At 35.4% G+C, this 20,759-nt stretch overlaps 1 protein-coding gene across 2 annotated transcripts in view; it reads right to left on the bottom strand.

Moving 5' to 3' along the window:
• Positions 1 to 18,743: 18,743 nt before the first annotated feature.
• LOC149844811 (Haloacid dehalogenase-like hydrolase (HAD) superfamily protein) overlaps positions 18,744 to 20,759 on the bottom strand; it is a 72,098-nt gene continuing 70,082 nt past the window's right edge. For both annotated transcript variants that reach the window (XM_089997348.1, XM_089997349.1), the window contains exon 11: positions 18,744 to 19,102. In XM_089997348.1, coding sequence (XP_089853474.1) covers positions 19,000 to 19,102 — 103 coding nt within the window. In that variant the 3' untranslated portion in view covers positions 18,744 to 18,999. The remainder of the gene's footprint in view (positions 19,103 to 20,759) is intronic.

The following is a 20,759-nucleotide window of genomic DNA, read 5'->3' as shown; positions in this document are numbered from 1 at the left end:
CTTTATATTTCATCTTCTTTTTGTGATTACTGCATGCATCTCTATATTCGAAAGTCACATGTTTGTGACATGCTAGAGCGGCTGTGGTTGTATAAATGAACTTTTGACAATATGGTTGTATAAATGAACTTGTTAATGCTCAGCTTGGTTTTGGAAGGAACCATGATAGATGCATCCATTTTGTGCACATAAATGAATTCATTTGTGCAGCTCATGATTTTGGCTTGGTTATGTGTTCTATTTTACTCTTTCCTTGGCTGTGTAGTATCTAGGAAATGTGCAACAAGTTTGTAGACTGTTGTCACTTCCAAGTTATAATTACTGTGAAACAGTGGAATTAAACTTGTTTTGCTGTCATGTTGCATGGAATTATTATTTTATACTCATAAGGCTGTGCAAGTTTTGTATCCTTGTCCTGATTCATTGGAAAGCTATTTCATCTAATTCTGCAACCATAACCTGCATTGATGCTGTAATTGGCAAACGAAGAGCTCTTCTAAATGGGAACCTGGACTAACTTTGCATTTTTAAATTCAGCAAAAATGGGATCCCCAGAATTTTGTATTCCACTAACACCAAGTTGCCTGTTTGCAAATGTAACAGCAGGCACTCTGGCAAATACTGTTGTTAGATCAGGAAGTTAGTCTTATGGAAGCTGTCAACATGACTTGGCAAGAATCAATGGCATTCATGTACTCAGGATGAACAGGGCCAGTCAGAAAAACACAGTGGATTAGAGCTGGTAAATGAGCTGAATGAGCCACACCGAGTTTGAGCACATGATGGGTCTGAGTTAAATGAAACAACATTTGAGCATTGTTTACATAAAAAATGCATTTTTTACAGCTGAAAAAATAGTTAACAAAAAAATGCACTTTTACTGCTGGAAATAATAAGATTTTACCACTAAACCTACTTTTTGCAAACCAAATAGTTCAATCATATGTCATATACTATATGATGTAAAATATATTTTTCACTACTTAACAAGCTCATACAGGTTGAGCTGAGTAGGCTTGACTAGCCTATTTTACAGGTTTGAATGAGCGCTTTATGAGCCGAGCATGAGCTGAGCCACAAGCGGCTCAGCTTTTTTTCCAGCCCTAGTTAGTATCACTATAGCTATTTCACAAGTGTTGCCCAATCTCAAAGTCATGTAATAGTTGCAGCTGGGATCACTGTCTCAATTGTTTTTGTGAATGTTTGGAATTTGAATGCTATTGAACTTATCTCAATCACCGGCTTGTTATTTGATGTTTTTCTCACTGCTCAGGTATCCAATGTTTGCATCAATTGCCCGTACTAAATCATGTTAAAAAGCACTTTTTTAGTCTAATTAAGGCTCTAAGGGATCTGGATCATATGGGTTCCATCACCAATTACCCAAGAATGCAGTAGGATATATGATAACGTGGCTCTGGTGGATTCTGGATTCAGCAAAAGCCAGAACAGTGATCCATTTTTCACAAATCAAGAGTCTTCAGACTGAGAATGATCCTAAGCCTGGCTCAAACCAGTAGCCTTGTTGGGCACCCTGAAGCAAGTTTGTCCTAGGCTGTTTACAGAGTAAGTACCTGTAGGTTAGGCCCATTGTTCAAAGGTGACCGTCAAATGGATCTATCCTAGGGATGAGGGAATTGGATCTGAGCTGCTGGTTTAGCAGCTATCCGGATCCAATAAACTGCTTGCCCCTTTCTGATCTGAAGCTAAATGGTTGAATTTGGTTTGGGTTTGTACACCCAGACCATAAAAAGCCCAACCTGCATAAACCAAAAAGCTAATAGATGTTGGAATTTGGATGTGGTAAAGGCTATTGGTGATCCGAACAAGTGTGCTAGCTAGAGGCGCAAAGGGATCATGTATCATTGAATCTGCGATCTGGATCCAACGCCTCTTCTACAGTTACTGATCTAAAAATGAGTTTTCAATTTAGTATTAAGATATGATTTGGATACCTGGATGCGGGTCCAGCACCACTTCTTTGGATGCAAATATCAGACTTCAGTCTTGATCAGATCTACCACACAGATCCTGATTTGATTCCTCACTTGGTGATCAGGCCCTGTTCTAACCCATTTTCTTTTTAACCCCGAATGATCTGATTATTCTATAGCCGATTATTTATGGATCAATAATATTAGGTGTGATTGATTCCTCCTGACTGCAGCAGGGTGCGGATGGTCTCAATTTTTCATTCTTTTAAGTTTTTTTTTTTTTTTTTTAAATCTGACCTCAGATGTGATCTCCATGGTTTGATTAGTAGGATTTTACTCATGAATCATCAGATTATGAGCTTTAAGAATTAAAATATCATTAGCTCAAAATTCTTTTTAAATTTTAAAGCTCATAAAATAATAATTTTCATCGAAAAACCATATTCCAAGTTTCAACAGTTAATTACCAAAGGGTGCTTGGCTTGTCTGGCTGGAGTAGGGATGGCAATGGATCCGAGCCCAGGACAAGGTCTCCGCCCCTGCCCCGTCTGAAATTCAGTCCTCCATCCTTGCACGGGTTTGGATTTTAACCTCCATCCCCATTTCAGGTCCTCCATCCCCAGTCCAAGTTGGGCGAGGTGGGGCCCCATTGTCTCTCGGTTCATTGTTATCCCTAGAAAGTATTTTAGCATTTTACTGGGGATCGGGGACGGGGCGGGGCGGGTTTTGATTTTAGTCTCACGGGTTTTGATTTTAACCTCCATTCCCGTTTCATGTTCTCCATCCCTGGTGCAAACGGGCGAGGCGGGGCAAGGCCGCCGGAGGTGGTTAGGACCCACCTGGGCCCAAACCGACTTTGAGGTGAGGCTACTATGTTCGAACCGGGGTCCAATCGAGTCTGCCATACGAAAAACTATAGCTACGTCCTATACGAATTACATGAACCAGACCTGGCTCATACCCGGTAAAATAATACTTTTTATCATTTTTACATTGAAAATCAAGGGTTTTAATCGGAACGCCGATCCGGCCCAGATCTCATATGAAATTTCACAACCCAGATTCTGATCTGACCTCCTTTTTTATCACCGTCCTTATAGGTTTGATACGGATCGGGTCCGGCTCAAACTCGACCCATTGACAACCAGAATTACAAAGTTGACAAAGACTACCTTGTCAATTTAGTAAAAGTTAGGGGTATTTCTGTGATATTTTTCTGTTGAAATAAACCTCACTGCTGTCCCGGTAGGGCTAAGGGGAGCCAGCCAAAGACTCAAAAAGGGGTCGAAGGGGAAGAGGAGGAAACCCTAGAAGCGTCTGCGTGTAGACAGAAATCCCCAAAAATCCTGAGCTTGATTCCGTGATGGGTTTCATAGTTTTCAATCTGAATCGATGCTCGGGCTCTTCTCATCCTTCTCTTTTCTCCTCCTCCTCTGCAGTCTTTGATCTCCCCTCGGCCTTGTGATGGAACAGCGATGCTGATATTTTCCATCGCTCTGAAGGCCAAAATTTCCTTCGTTTTTGCTTCTTTTCTCTACTTGGGGTTTAGTTTTCTTTGCTCTTTATTGTGATTCCTTAGGTTGGTCTTCGTTTTTTCCCGGTTTTAGGGTTTGATTGGATGAGAAACTGTGGATTTTGGGAAAATTTGTGCTTTTTTTATGCATTTTATTTTGCTTGTTATTTGTGAAAACATAACTGTGAAGTGTAGGGATTTTGTGATCGTTTCAATATAAACCATGGTGGTGATTGTTTGACTGGTCCCATCTTGGAGTTTGGATCTGTTTTCTGATTGTGGGTCTCTGAGCGGTAGTTTAGCAGAGTTCTGTGGTTTCAAAGAATTTGTTTTGCGAAATTTAATCAAGATGTGACATGATTTTTTTGTTTTTGTTTTTGTGTTTCTATTGTTAACTCAATATGGAGTTTGTCATTTGGTGGTTAGGCTGTTCATGGCAATTTCTTCACTGTCATTTGTCTAGTTTTGTTATAAAGTTTCATTGGAGCTGATAATATCTCACAAGGAAAGTCAAAGCTATTGAAATATGAATCCACCAAATTAGCATCGTCCTTTGATCTGAATGCTCCCAAAATGCTAATTTGGAGTAGTTTAGATGCTCAACAGATTGGTTGCAATGAAATCTCTTTGCCCTGCTGGATTGAAAGACAAGTTTCCCTCCGAGAAGGCCCCAAAACCATTTTGATACCGCTAGCAGCATGAGATAACATCTTTGTCCAAATTACTAGTTTGGGAATGTAATACAAATTACAATGCAATCAGCAAATTGTCCACAACCACTGGTTTTCCTACTAAGAACATCCATGTGACGGCCTCAAGCACAATCAGTTAAAGAGTTGAACTTAAAACCAACATCTAGGAAGGGGGTTCCTGTGGTTTAGCTGTAACCATCTCAGTTCGGTTCCACTCATCCTTGCCATCTCCCATCTTCATACCCCTCTTAACTTAAATCTTATGATGTTTTGATTAAATTTGACCGTATAGATGAATTCAACATGATTGATTTAATAAGAATCGACCCTTGGATTGTATTTTTTCAAAGAAAAATGGTTTTTTAAATCACAAAATTTTATGTTTTGTCAACCATTGATTTTTTGTTGCCAAAAGATCCTGCCATACTGACAAACGTTAAAAACGGTAAAATCTCGTTTTTCAACTCTCAAGAATTTGAAATTTTTTCATAAATCCCGTGTTTTTCTGGCAAAATCTTTTTAATAAAAAAATAAATAATATAATATAAAAATTAATTTTTATTAGAAAATATTAATAAAAATTATTTAAAAATAAAAAACACACGGGTTTTTCACGATAAATAGCCATTTAAAACATAAACATCGCATTTAAATAATGGTATTTATGTTTTTTCATAAATCTTGTGATATTTTTAAAATCTCGATAGAAATTACCATTTTCAAACTTTTCAGGCAATTTCTCACGATATTATCGTGAGATTTTCATAAATCTTGTGATATTTGTCACTATGGATCCTGCACACAAGTTGGATTTCGTAGATCATATCTATGGAGCCCAATTTGATCCCAGTGAGGGTTCGATTGGATCCAAAGAGCTTGCATCTATGAAATCTCAACAAGGGGTATGATGATAGAGGTATGACTTTGGGGATGAGTGGAACCAATTTGGTAACCATCTACCTCTCCCCACATTAAACTTGCATATGCCATGTATGATTGAAACTCTTCAATAACAGCAATCTTCATTCACTTCTACCTACATTTTTGAGGAAAACATCTCCTTGTATATTTCCTGACTTTGTGAACAACCATTCTGGAGTGTACTGGCAAGCATTTGATGTTTATTTCTTTTTTCTGAAAGAATATGTTTATCTGCTATCATTATGCTCTCGATCCAATTCTTGGAAGCAAAAACAAACAATGTTATCAGAATCTGTTTCTGAACCCAACATTGTTCAGTGTCAGCCTGAATCGGCCTGTATCAACTGATACGTATAGTTTCGGTAAAAAATCCAGACAACATTTCCTGAACTGGCTAATTTTAAAAAAAAAATCTGAAAATGCTTAAAAATATTTTTTTATATTTTAAATATTATTTTAATGTTTTTTGATACGTGTTTTTTCCTGATTAAAAGTTAGGCGATTCAGATCGTATTCACCTCCGAATCGGTCTTGCCCGATTCACCTGAATGGTTGGTAAAACGATTCTTGATATCATTGCGTATCACCTGCAATATCCGTCTATTCATTACATGTATCCCATAAATGGGTCAGACTCATGAAAGCTTAATATATACAACGACAACCAGAGAACAAGACTAACATATGCATTATCATATTCCACAACATTCAATTTTCAAAAAAAACAAAACAAAGTAAACATCATCTTGTTTCGATAATTATCGACTTGTGGGTACTTACAAAACAAAACATAAAAACAAGTGAGACTATTCAGGAGTTTATTATTTTATGTAAATTTATAACTCAAACGATTAGTTGAGTCCGCTCTAAAGAGAACGGTTTCAAAGACCGAAAGAGAATTCCCTAGAGGCAGGAATAAGGCAGGAATAAACAGGGAATGCATCCGAACTTCTACAGAAGTTTATGAGATCTACCACATTAAATAATATTTGGTAGCCCTATCTCCTAACTCTGATGACCAGAGACGTCGAGCCATTGTCACTCGATGAACGTAGTTGTTGACAATATTTTTCATAAGAGTTTGTACCACTTATCCTCTCTCTTGACAGAACTCAAGGATGAATGGGTGTATTAGATCTTCTTTTATCCAACAATCCATTTAATATGCTTTGGTCTTTTAAAATAAATCAAGTATATTGCCTGTGAAGGAGATCATATATGTTACACGATTTTTTCATAATATGATGCACTACCACACAATCAGGTTTGTCATAAACCTAAAAATCATTCCTCGACATACAAGCATGTCGTGCATGCATGATACTACTTTAACGATGAGAAAAAATATTAGTTTCTCAGAAAGAAGATCAATTGTAACTTTGAAAATTCACGATTTCCCACACCTTAGGCCGAAGACATCCGGGTCATTCCGGATGCAAAAAGGACCTAACGTAAGTACGATTGAAGTCTACGTAGTTGAAGTCTTTGCATTTTATTGGTTTAAAAAAGAGAATACCCAGTTGTGAATGCCTGAGTCGTGTCAATCTCAACTTATTTTAAAGTTCGAACTAGGTTGGAATGGTATTTCGAAGAACACTCCAATGCTTGGGAATTGTCTGATCAAAATTAACATAACAACTTTGATACATGCGAGCCTTGTTTTTTTGTAGGATAAGCGATGCATTTGTACGCCGAATATCATGAATGTGCGAATGTAAATCACTTGTTTTAGTTTACGAAATATCGGAGCATGTGAACTTGAAATATCACATGAAAACTCTTTTGAAATTGAATTAAAGTAGGTTTGCGCAAATCTGCGGCTTTAAATAAATACTCATGTAATTTAAAGGAGTATACAAATTTGTGTACTCTAAATAAATGTGTGCGTAACCAAAATAGAGCAAGAGTATGCAAAACTACACTCTTAATAATTATATATGTATATATAATACTATATATATATATTAAAGCAGTGTCCACCAAAAGGCCATTGTACATAAAGTGAAAGTATGTAAAACCACGTACTTGAAATAAATCATAATTTAAATAAAACAAGAATATGCAAAACTGCGTATTCTGAATAGTTATATACATATGTATAATACCTATATATTAAAGTTGTGTTCACCAAAAGGTCATCGTAAATAAAGTGAAAGTACGCAAAATTGCGTACTTGAAATAAATCATAATTGAAATAGGATAAGAATATGCAAAATTGTGTCCTTGAATGCAATGCTTACATATATTTGACGTAAATATAAATACATATATATAAAAAATGTTCATCCACCATCATCGCATGCAATTTTCCCCTACCTCGGAGATGGTATGAATCTTTACAATTCTGATCGTAGGTTTTTATCTTGTTTGTGCCTTGGTATGCATGTCGGAGGTACGAAGTCTCATCTGTTGCACTGATGTGGTGCGCTCAAAAAAATTTTAAAGAATGAGGTCAAATTCTTGTTTCAGTGGAAGAGACGACGATTGCATTGCAGGGGTTGAAGTCGAACCTAGTTTCAGCTAACCAGATTGAGCCAGGCTGACAAGGCATAAAATGCGTTCGCTTGGTTCTGAAAGAAACTGAATTGTCTAGGTTTGATCGAGTCAAACTCAGTTTAGCCGAGCTGGGCTCAGTGCCACAAAAAGGGGTTGAGTTGAGTTTGGCCTTGGCCTTAGCCAAACTCAGCTCGGCTGAGCCAAGCAAGAGTTAGTCTAAGGTTGCCTCTTGACTGAGCCGGGCTTAGTTTAAAAAAAATTGAGTCAGGCTCGGGCCAAAGCTAAACCAAGCTAGGCTAGGTGCTAGTCGAGCTTAGCCAAGTTGGGCCTGACAAGGCAGGCTGGGGGGTTGGCTAACCGAGTTGGCTTGGTTATCAAACTGAGCCAGGCTCGGTCTGCCCAAAAACAAGGCCGAGCCCCGGGGCCTCCAACCGAGCCAGGAAGACTAACCGAGCCATGGCTTGGTTGGGAAAGCTTCACCGAGCTAGACTCAACTGCCAATCAAACCAGGCTCGATCCAGATTTTGACAAAGCCAAGTTGGGCTCGATTTTAACTGAACTCAACTCGATTGAAAAGGCTGAGTGTAAAACCCGAGATTTTTTTCTTGATGATTAAAATGAATAAATGATGAATTATTGGTGCATTCGTGACTATAATCCTGAATTCTTGATTTTCTTGAATTTTTTTATATTCTTGATTTTCTTAATATTCTTGATTTTTTTATTTTTTTATTTTCTTGATTTCGATTAATTATGAACCTTTGTCTCAAGTTATGAAGATTATTTCAAGAATAATTGAAAAAGCTAAAATATATGGACTAAACAAGAAGGTAAATGATTTGTATATTTTTAGATTATGGATTTTGGAATTGAATTTGAATTTAATAAATATGTTTAAAATGTTATAATTAGATTTGTGTTTGATTCAAATCTAAATTAAGACTTAATTGAGTGTTAAATTAAGGTTGAAAAAAATATAATAAATTATATTTTTGTTGAAATTAAATCTACGATTTCAAATTTAGTTCAAAAGTCATACATGTGATTTTTTAGGACATTTCTAATAAATAAATAATAATTTCTACAAGAAAGAAGCTTAAAAATATAAATTAGCCAGTGGATTTAACTAATGATATTTAAATCAAACCCAATTAAATTAAATATAATTCATAACATTTAGATCAATTAAAGGATAGATTATATGGGATATAACTCAAGATATCTTGAATCATATATCATTCGATTTGACCCATAGAATTGGACGCTCCGAAAAAATGTTATTATTATTTCAACAGAAATTTTTGAAAATTGGTATTGATTTGAGCATTTTTATCATCAACCGAAGTTTATGCCTAATTATAGGTCCAAAATTAACATTTTTTGATATCGACTAAATTTTCTTGCCAATCCGTGTATGTATGATTAAATCTAAGATCACCATGATGATCTATGTTTCAAGAGATATCAAATCGACTATTTAAACGTCCAATTTTGATGAGTCTTTGGGTCTGTAAGCTTCCCGAAAGGTTACCTTATCACTAGAGCCCAAGATAGGGTAAAAAGTCCCTCCTTTTCTTTTATAGCTTAAGTAATTTCGAAATTTATTGAATTAAGTCTTATAATTTATTGTCTTATTTTATTAATAAAATAAATTAATAAATATTAACTTTTTATATTAGAGATGAGACTCTTGTCTAAGCTCATCTATAAATAGAGCCCCTCATAAGAAGGATTAATAAGGTTAGTTTTCTTTTTTCTCTCTTTTCTTCCCCACATCCCTTAGAGCCTTTCCTTCTCTTTCTTGGATTTAATAAAGACCTCCACGTGATACCAAGGGGTGTATTAGATATTTTTTAAGCTAGTAGAAGGTGTGGATCATCCGGATTGTGCAAAAAAACCCTCTAGAATCTTCGAAAAATGTTTTTGCGATAAGAGGGAGGTGATTTATGCTTTTCTTGCAAGAACGAAGTTCTTGTTATGGATTTTAATGACTTTTCATGAGTTATACCATGATCAGACCCTCCTAATCGTGTGTTTGACTCTGATCTAAAGATCCATGGAAAAAGAACATTTTCCCTAAAAAAAAAACCCTCTTTGAAATCAGTTTTTTCATAAAAAAAATGGTTTCTCAGAAAAGAAATCTGTAAAATTTATAAATATTCAATTTATGTCATGATTTTCTTGCAAGTATCGATTTATATTGGTAGGATATGTTGTTGTATACCTTTTGTAAAAAAATTAAGAATTTCTATGATTGAAATCTTTAGATATTGAGATTTTAGTAATACCGAGTTTCTTAGAAAAGAAATCGGTAAATTTAGAAAGAAAGTGGATTTCGTGGTTGGATTCATGCAAGATTTGATGGTTTCTAATAGACTATGATTTTTTAGATATTCTGTGAATTTTGTGGTTTTTATGAATTTTATTTCATGAATATGGCATATTTTAGTTGATTTATTGCGTATTCTTACAAATTGATTCTTGAAAAAATAAAGTGTATGCGTATCAAGCATATTCTTACAAAAAGACTGAGAAAAAATATGATCTATCTCAGATAAAATATATCATATTTAACTATGTATTTTGTTCTGGTTTTTATTTAAAATATGCAAGAAAAATCACGGGTGCACGGATTCGAGTGACTCGGTTTGGTCCAACCCGAATGCTTAGATCTGGAATTTCAGGTTTCTGGCCTGACCTTCGACCATTAAAACATTTGTATCTCCCTCGTTCGAAGAAGTTTTGATGAACGGTTTATTGCGTTGAAAAGCTAACAAAATTTCGCATCTACTGTGAAATTTTTTGCTATGTTCATGGACTGAGCACGACCCTATGACAGTCGGAACAGAATATGACATTTCGCAGTAAAACGTTCATAACTCTCTCATATGAAGAAATTTTCACGAACGGTTTGCGGCTACGGAAAGCTAACCAATTCTTTTTTATAATATGGAAATATCAACTTTGTTCACTGAACATAAAAATTTTTGTGAGCTCTCTAACAGTCTGGCATAGTTATTGGTTTTGTAAATCAAGACCGATCTTTGGACTAAGGGTCAACCTATGCATAGTTCATATATTTTTGAGTAAATTTCTTCGTTTCGAATAGCATGCAATATATGAATAAGTATGCAGGTTTGATCCTATGCAAAAGCTTATATGAATATGCCTACGACTTGAATAGTTAATAAAGCCTACACATTAAGATCAAGGATCAAAGGGTCCAATGAATGCAAATTTATGTTTTAAATTCTGAATATGTGTCGACTGCAAGTATGTTCATGTTATGATGACGATATAAATGTTTCACTGAGATGGATGCTCATATTTATATTCCTTATTGCATTGGCCATGTATATGCATGTGTTAACTGAAGTATGAAAATGAATAGGATTTTCAGCTACGCATATGCTGAAGTTTATGTTACAAGTATGATTAAGTGAATATTTTCAATGCTTCATTGCCCATAAAGTGACTCAAGTTTTGATGTTGCATGAAAAATATGTATGTAATCAAGTAATCATGTGACATTAAAACTCAAGATACTTGTTAGGAGAGTGACAGGTGGTACAAAACTTCGTGCGACAAGTATGTTTCGAGCACGGAAGGTTGTTCCTCCCCTCCCACGATTTTATGAAAAAACATTTGCATTAGACTGCAACGCAGAGGTCAAGGTACTAATGAGGAATACTGGTGCATCGGGTTGAAAGGTGTTGAGAATCTCTCTCGTATTAACGTCCCTCACCCTGTCCTAGTGAATGGACCTGGCCAGGCTAAAGCCACCTATGTATGTAAAACACGTCCTGAGTCATGGTTCTAATATGGGAATATAAGCATGTGTTGTATCAGCAGGGCTAATAAGTGATAACTTAATAAGTGATAACTTAAGATGTATGTGCATTAGTTAGGCATTTCATGCATCTTTTAAGAAAAAAAATGTAATTAAAGATAAGAATATATGCACGCATTGAAGGGCTTTTGCATATGGTAAGTCATGCATATTAACTGATCATGCATTTTATTCCTTGAATATATAAATTGATGCTCTCTTGTTAAATTTATAAATTTTGAACATGCAGGATTAGTTGTGTAATTGTTTCAGTTAATTCCAAATGCTAAACTATGAAATTTTTATTGAAATTCCTGCTTTAAATTTTTGTCTTACAAGTTTAGCATATTTCACTCTACTAAGACATGTTTTGTCTAACCTTATATAGTTTAATATTTTCAGGTAATGACGAATAACTTACATGTGAAGGCGAGAGATTGTGACGGGAACCGAGTCTACCTTTCACATTTACAAGATTTTTAGACTCTGATTTATTATTTGATTTTTATGGCAATGAACAATTTAATTAATATTTTGCATGATTGTAGACATTGATTTATTTTATGCAAGATGAAATCTATTTATTTTAAGTTCCTATAATTGTATGGTTATGCATGAATTCGAAAAGTAGCACGCCAACTTTTAGACCCTATGAGTTTTTTCGCTACTATTTGTTAAAGATTTTTAAAAGCATTTCAAAAAAAAAATCCAACATTTTTTGGGTTATAAAAATTGGGGTATTACACCGAGAGGAAACAACAGCAGGCTGAAAAATTAGAGAGGGAGAGCTCAGCGGTCAGGCCCAACCGAAGTTGGTCCCTACCCAAGACAAGACCGAGTCAGGGCTCAGTTCAAACCGAGCTCAACTCGGAAGGCTGTCCTAAGGGGCAGCAACAACATGTTGTTGCTATTGTCGCCAGGAAAAGAAGGGGGAAGAGGGAGAAGGAGCGTGGCCGAAGGTGGCGGAACAAAGCCACCACCTTGGTGGCTCTGTTTTTTCCTCTTAGAAACAAGCAGGAGGGGAGAGGGAGTGGCGTCAGCCACTCCTCTTGGTCATCCCACCAAAAGTAGTAGCAGCCTCTGGCTGTTGCTGTTTTTTTTAGAAAACAAAGGAGAGGGTAGCGGCAACAGGAGGAGGTGGTGTTAGTCAACCCCTCTCGATCAGCCACCTAACATGTTGTTGCCATCCTCAGGTAGAACAGAGGAAGAGGAGAAGAAACAGGAGGGGTAGTGGGCCCACCTGAGCAAGGTAGCAATGACGGAGGGTGCGGGATATGCCGTCGTGGAGAGGAGGGTGGTGGCCTATGGAACCGACAAGGGCAAGGAGAGTGAGAACAAGAGAGACAAAGAGAGTTTGTAAAAAGAAACCTCCTAGGGGTTTAAATAGGGAAGGAGGGGTCAGTTTGGGGGATGTCGATAGGGGGTGTCGACATCCCTTGGATCCGATTGGATCCAATCCCACAAGATTTGGGTTATTTCAGATTGGATTGGGTCATCCGACTGGACCCAACTCAATCTTTTATTCTTATATATACCCACAAATAAGGGTTGTGTTTGGGTTTGGATCTTACAAAGATCCAAATAAAAAACAATCTTAAAATGAGAACTTTAAGGAAATGTTTGTAGTTGGATCAGATCTAGATTGGATTCCAATTCCATCTCATGTATTGGTACTTGTGTTTTTAATTGGTTTGGGTCCGAATGAACTCAAACCCCAAATATTTTACGTGAGACTCATATTTGTCTCATTGCGATTTTGGATCCAAAGACATGTATCTATGTATTAGTTTTGATATATATATATATATATATATATATATATATATATATATATATATATATATATATATATATATAAAATTAGGTCATCGTGTGTTTTGAGAATCGATCCCTATTTTTGGATCCAATTCTAGACTCCAAATGTTTATCAATATGGATCTCTTTTGGATCCAAGTTGATTTGAGGTTTGATTCATCTAATTGGATCCAAACTTCCCCAGAGTTTCATTTTTCTGAAATACTCTGAACTCGAACCGGGTCTACTAAATAAATTCGAGTCCTTGTTATACGATTCTAAAAGCTTAGATCTATATTGTACTCAAACATAATAAACTAAGAGATTCAGTGAACCTTACAAGTGTCAAATGCTCTGTTGGAACTGGGTTTCATGGATGTCGATATGTGTGGATCCTCTATCCTCTGTCGAGATCCGGATCTAAAATGAGTTTGATTAAGCTCCATACCTTTTTAACATCCAAAAGTTTATCAATTTATTCATGGTCGATGGATTTTTTTATAAAATATTGGAGATAAACATAGAAAATTTATGAACTTTACATCCAACCCCTTTAAAAAAGATTTCGTCCTCGAAATTACATAGTCTTGAACTATTCAAACAAGTCAGAGCATTTCTCCTTAATGTTTGATTTCGGTTCCCAAGTACATTCCTCGATCCCATGGTATTGTCACCGAACTTTGACTAGAGAAATGGTTTTTTATCTCATCATTTATTCTCGTTGATCCATGATTTCCACTGGTCTTTCTTAAAAAGTTAGGTCTTTTCAAATGAACCCATCCTCATATTGAATGACATGTGACGGGTCATAAATGTACTTTCTTAACATAGATATGTAAAAGACATGAATTTATGCATTCTGAGAAGGCAGCGCCACACGATAGGTTGTCTCATCGATCCGATCCAAGATCTCAAAAGGTCCGACGTATTTGAGATTTAGCTTTCCCTTTTTCTCCAATTGAAAAATACTTATGTTCGAGGATACTTTGACAAACAATCTATATCTCTGACCAAAAAAAGTGGGTTCTCTATGTCATCGATCAACATAACTCTTTTGTCGACTCTGTGCAGTTTGCAGTCTTTCTCGAATCATCTGAATTTGTTGAGTGTGGTGTTGTAGTACAATTGGCGAGTCCATCGTTTGCTCGTCAACTTCATCCTAAAAGACAGACGATCGATAGGGTCGCCTATACAATGCTTCGTATGAAGCCATTCTAATGCTATCGTGGTAGCTATTATTGTATGTGAACTCGACAATTATCACATGTGAATCTCAATCTCCCTTCTAGACCATCATACATGCTCGAAGCATGTCCTCTAGAGTCTGTATTGTTCGTTCAGATTATCTATTGGTTTGAGGATGAAAAGTCCTACTGAATTTTAATTATGTACGTAAGGCTTGTTGCAATTATTTTCATAACCGAAACATGAAACAAGGGTCACGATCAGAGATGATCAAGATCAATCATCCGTGTAATATCATGATTTTTTTTATATACAGGTCTGCCAGAATTTCCAATGATTGATTGATACGAATCGGTAGGAAATGAGCAGATTTAGTGAGTCTATTAATAATCACCCAAATCACATCGTGTTGTTTATGAGTTTTTGGCAGACCCACAATAAAGTCCATGGTGATGTCTTTCCACTTTCATTGTTAAATTTATATATGTTGTATTACTCAGCCAGGCCTTTGGTGTCATATTTTGATATGCCAACAGGTTAAGCATTTTGAGACATAGGTTGCTACATTCGGCTTCATACCATTTCACCAATACTTTCGTTGAAGGTCGTTAAACATCTTCGTGCCTCCAGAATAAATGGTGTACTTAGACTTATGAGCTTCTTCAAAAATTTCATCTTTCAACTTAGGGTCATTTGAAACCCATAGTCGATTTTTCAACCACATGCATCCATCCTCTTTAAGAAATGAGGTATCCTCCTGCTGGGCTCGTGCTTTCAGTCTCTCATATAGCATATCATCTTTATATCCTGTAATAATCTTGGCGAGTATCTCGAGTTGAACAGTAGGATTTGATAATCTGACAGTATCCTTGTTGTTTGCAAACAACCTCCATGTGACGAAGTCTTCAACTAGCCTTCATCTCATGCACAGAAGGTTGGTCAAAGTGCCTAAAGTCTTGCGGCTATAACGATTGCCTTCCCCCAGATAATAGGAGAGGGTAAAGTCAAAATCTTTGAGGAACTTTAACCAACGTCGTTGTCTCATATTCAACTTTTTTTTAGAGAACATATACTTGAAGCTCTTGTGATCGGTAATCGCTTCGAATTGTTCTTCATATAAGTAGTGTTGTCAAATCTTCAGCGTGAAGACTACCACTGTTAATTCCAAATCATGAATTGGATAATTCTTCTCATGAATCTTTAGTTGTCTCAAGGCATAAGCGATAACATTTTTGTTTTGTATCAACAAATAACCTAAGCATGTTCCTGAGGCATCAATGTATATCGCGTAACTAGTTTGACAAGATGGAAAGGCCACAATAGGGGCAGTTGTGACTTTTCTTCAGAATTTGAAAATTGTCCTCGCACTTATCGTTCCACTTGAACATAACTCCTTTCTTTAAGAGTTTAGTTATAGGCAGAGCAATCCTAGAAAAATCTTGGATAAATCTTCGATAATATTCTGCCAGACCAAGAAAACTCTAAATATCTCAAACATTTTTTGGTTGCTTCCAACTTAGCACGGCGTTCACATTGGCAGGATCAACGGATACTCCATCTTTCAAAATTATGAATCCAAAGAACATAACTTCCTTGAGCCAAAATTCACAGTTTGAAAACTTGGCAAACAACTGTGGCTTTCTTAAGGTCTCCAGTGTTCTCAATGTTGTTTCAAACTTTTAGAGTACACCAAGATATCATCGATGAATATGATCACAAAGGTGTCCAAATTCATAGGACAGAACACTGAGAAGGTAAGTGATAATCATATCTCATCTTGAAAAGAAACAAAATCCAATGTTCATATGAACTTCATTTGTTGGCTAAATTGTCACATTTTACATGCATGCATGCATGAACAAGCATGCATGTATATACACACATACATAAATGATGATGATGATGATGATGATGACGAGAGAGAGAGAAATTGTGTTACGATGAATTCATAATAAACACTTTCTTAAATCTATAAATTAATTGACCATTGAAATCCTAATAATGGTATACATACATCAGATTCATATTAAACATTACCTCTAACGTGTGTCTAATTAACCATTGAAATCCTTGTAATAATGATATAAATAAATTTATTGCATCACTCAAAAAGAAACACATTAGCTCACATACATGGTTGCTGTCATAAATATACACATGGCAGCGTTGGACAATCATGACTTCATTAACTACATATACACCTATTAACAAATATGTTGGTGTCCCCAAGTGGTATTGGAGTTCTTTGCACCACATAATAGCGAATAATTTATTCATTACGTCCACATATAAGTTGTTTAGTACCACAAGCAAGAGTCATTATTTTTATATCAGTATTCTTCACCTCATCATCATCATCATCATCATCATCATCATCATCATTACAATCCTGATGATGATGATGCTTCTGCAGTTGGTTAATTTTCCTATTACTAAGTCTACACTGTTCACAATCTCATCATCAACTTCTACGTTTTCTTAAATTTCATTTTAAAGGCATACATCTCTTGCCAAACACATTTTACTTTTGGACACAAAGTTCCTCTCTTTTCTCAAGAAATTACCTGTTTCCTAGCCAATTCGTTCAGTTGACCATTTCTAGTATGTCAGTCAGTCAGCCACTTTCATCTTCCAACCAATGACATGCATACATTGCAACTGACATACAACTTTTCCATAACTGGAAGATGTAACTTGTTCTCAATTTCTTGATTAATGTTTTCCATGATAAATTTTTTAGTCAGCCATAAATGAACACAATGCACACTTATTCTAATGTACATAACATGAAAGAAACTGTACCTGATCAAAGGTCACATGACATGTTTACAGAGAAGATACTACAACTTTTACATACATATACACATACATGAATAAATTTATACATATTTATTATTATTATTCCTATATATTATATGTATGTATGTATGCATGCATGCCGAGAACAATTAGTAGGTCCTGACCAGTTTTATCTCCTGTCTTAAACGGATTAAAAAGTCTAGTTTCAGGTGTTTGGTTAATCCTTAGAAATGCACACTCTGTAGCTGAACCTTTAATCCTCAATCATGTCCACATGCACAAGAATTATTGACATTTAGGACATCATGCACCTCTATTCCACTAATTGGGCCTCATATTGAAGTAGTAAAGGGTGCAAAGCATCACAAGGGGATAATGGTTCTCAACACATAACGGATGTAACTATGCTGTAGAACTCTGGTCCCAGACAATGTAATGAGTATCACAACTAGTTCTTCATCAGGAACCACATAACAAATGGCCACTAACTGGTTAAAAACAATCACAACTTTACATAAGTAACCTTCTGTTGATACTCCATCATGTTTCAGGCTTTATAAGGTAGTCTTTAGATATGAGTCTGGATGTAGAGACTTGGGAGTACACCTTATGCAGATGGACCCAAAACTCCTTGACAAAACTTCATGGAGCCTAAAGGAGTACTCATTGAGACAATATCCAAGTAGCATAGGCTACAAGCTGGTGGTCCTTTATATGACATGTTTCAAAGTCTTTCTTCAAGACCTGTGTGTTACCCTATATGTTACCGCGACACGGCACTTAGGGTGTCGTACCCATGTCGACACGGGTACTGGTACCTGGACACGGCATTTGCTGTGTCCTATATTATGTTATATTATATATTATATTTTCAATATATAATATATATTTTAGATATATAATATATATTTTCAGTATAGATTTTAGATATATAATATATATTATATATATAATATATATTTTCAGTATATATTTAGCTGTGTCCCCGTACCCATATTTTTTGGAATTGCCATGTCGTACCCTCCGTACCCAGGTGACATAGGTTACCCACATTTCCTTTTCACTTTGTTCTAATATATAATCAGGAGGTACTGGATCAGACCCATTAAGTGGTCCATGAGATTGTGACCCTATACGAAGGGCACAATTTGTTTCTTCCAGACCAGAAAAATGGAAGAATACAACTTTTCTGAACTGAGTATGAGAAGATAACTATCAAAACAACCATTATGGATTCTCAAATCGTTTGGTACTATATCTGAAACTCCATGTATATGTGAATATTGTCAGTGTATGCATATTGAATAGAATGTGTTCTTTCTCATATGAGCTTCAAGAAAAAAAAAAGAGAAAAAAATATGGCACCACAGCATGCATAAGTGTTGCATTTGCTTCCATCTGCATGTTCTTTCTAAACTAATGTTAGGAATTGCCAGAAAATGCATGTAGGTTAACAAATGCAGCAACTTCTTTTGTTATAATAAAAAAATTTGTAAACACCTTACATAAATTTCCCTGTTTAAAGCATTCAAAGAAATAATCCACCTCTGGCACCCACAATAGGTATCTGATAATCCACATTTTGCTCAATGCATATGCAACCTGCCATGCCTCAGTATTTTGGGAAGGGAAAAAAATTCAAATCAGGATGTTTACAGTTCTTATCACAACTGTTTTTTGTTAGGATCTACTAAAACTGCAAGTAGAATTTTTTCATCATCAATACATAAGACAAGCCAATAACTACCTATCCACTGTAAACACACCCGTTAAATGAGAACTATAAAATTGCACCTATAGTAGAAGTTAATCATGTTACATACATTTATTAAAGCTCTAAGTCCATTTCTTGTTCTGTAATTTAGAAATAGTAAGGTCTGAACCACCAAAGCCTTCCATTACAGTTGCTGCTGAAGGGAACTCGGCCCTAGAAGTAAATCTAAAGTAAAAAAAAAAAAAGCAAGTTAGGAAGTGTAAAAGCAACTATTTAGGATGGCTTTACTTTAATTTTCAAAAAGCAAAACAAAAATAAAATTGGTGCTAATATTTCATCAATCAAATCTGCCATGACAAATATCCAACTCAGTGAACATGGAAGATGTACATGCAATGTGAGTGCCAAGATTCACTTACTATTTTGGACTGAGCAGGAAAACAAGAGACCATGACGTGTAAAGTCCGCAAAATTGTTTGTGCTTATTTCCAGTATTCATCAACCATGAATAAATCGATGAACTTATGGATGTTAACAAGGTTTAGAGCTTAATCAAATGCTTTATGGATCTGGATCTCGATAGAAGATCCACACAGATCGACATCAATGAAACCCAGTTCTGCAGATACATTTGACACTTGAGAGATTCACTGAATCTCTGAGTTTATTATGTTCAGATCCGGTATGGATCCGAGCTTATAGAGCATATAACTGTTAAAATATATGTACTCACATATAAATATATATACTTATGTATATATATACATATATATATATATATATGTGTGAAATACCCAATAGGGGTATTTTAGTCATTTCACATAGTTGTTTTAGAAACAACTATTTTCATTAAATAGAATATTTTTTTCTATTTAATTTTTTATCTTTTCCCTTTAAATGTTTTTTTTATCAATGCATTGGGGGTCCCACATGTAGTCGTTGGACCCCCAATAGCCTCCACTTGTTCTCCTTTTTTTTGTATAAATAGAGGGTCCCCTCTCTTGTATAGCATGGCTTTTCAAGCCCTCATTCAATAAATTTCATATATTTTTTTATGTGTTGCCTCTTTGAAGGCTTCTTGTGTTGTCCCTTAGTGGACTATTTCTATATTCCCCATTGTGGGTTTGTGCTTGTCCATTCATTGGACCGTGTGAATGCATTAAGCATTCTTGTTAACCCTTTCCGCATACTTTCTTACATGGTATCAGAGCCACATAATTGTTTAGATTTTGAAAAGATTCCACCTTGATTTCCGTGCTTCATTTGCAAAGGTGTGTTATCACCTTGTTCTTGCAAGAAGTGTTTCCTTACTTGGCTAGGAGTGTTTCATCACTTGCCAAAAGAGTGTTTTATCACGTCTCTATCGGCTACAAGAGGATTCGGTTGGAAAGGACTTGAGCAACATCGTTGTATTGTATTCTCTCTCTTCTCCTCGGAAGTTACTTGGCATGTATTTTTACATTTTTCAAGTATTTAGCCCATGCATTACGCATGAGAAAAACACTTGATTTCCTTTATCATTGTATATATATATATATATTATGATTAAAATAAAAACAAAATGTATGTTTTTTTGAAAATTTTAGTATTTTAATCATCATTGAACCTGTTTTAAGAAAACGAAATATATGTATCATGTTTGAATCTTGAAGCTTTTTCGAAAATAACTCTAATATATATATATATATATATATATATATATATATATATATAATCATGAATTATTGATTCTAGATGGTTCGTCAATCATATTCTTATCTTAAAATAATTTGATAATGATATCTTATTTCACAAAATATATTATTGCTTGAACTTGCATTTCACATATATATATATATATATATATATATATGATAATCGTCAATTATAATTTGTATTTCAT

The sequence above is a fragment of the Nuphar pumila genome, chromosome 2 (genome assembly GCF_984573655.1).
Source record: "Nuphar pumila chromosome 2, dmNupPumi1.hap1.1, whole genome shotgun sequence".
NCBI lineage: Eukaryota > Viridiplantae > Streptophyta > Magnoliopsida > Nymphaeales > Nymphaeaceae > Nuphar > Nuphar pumila.
The sequence above is the reverse complement of the archived record's forward strand: the minus strand, read 5'-3'. Positions and strand labels throughout refer to the sequence as shown.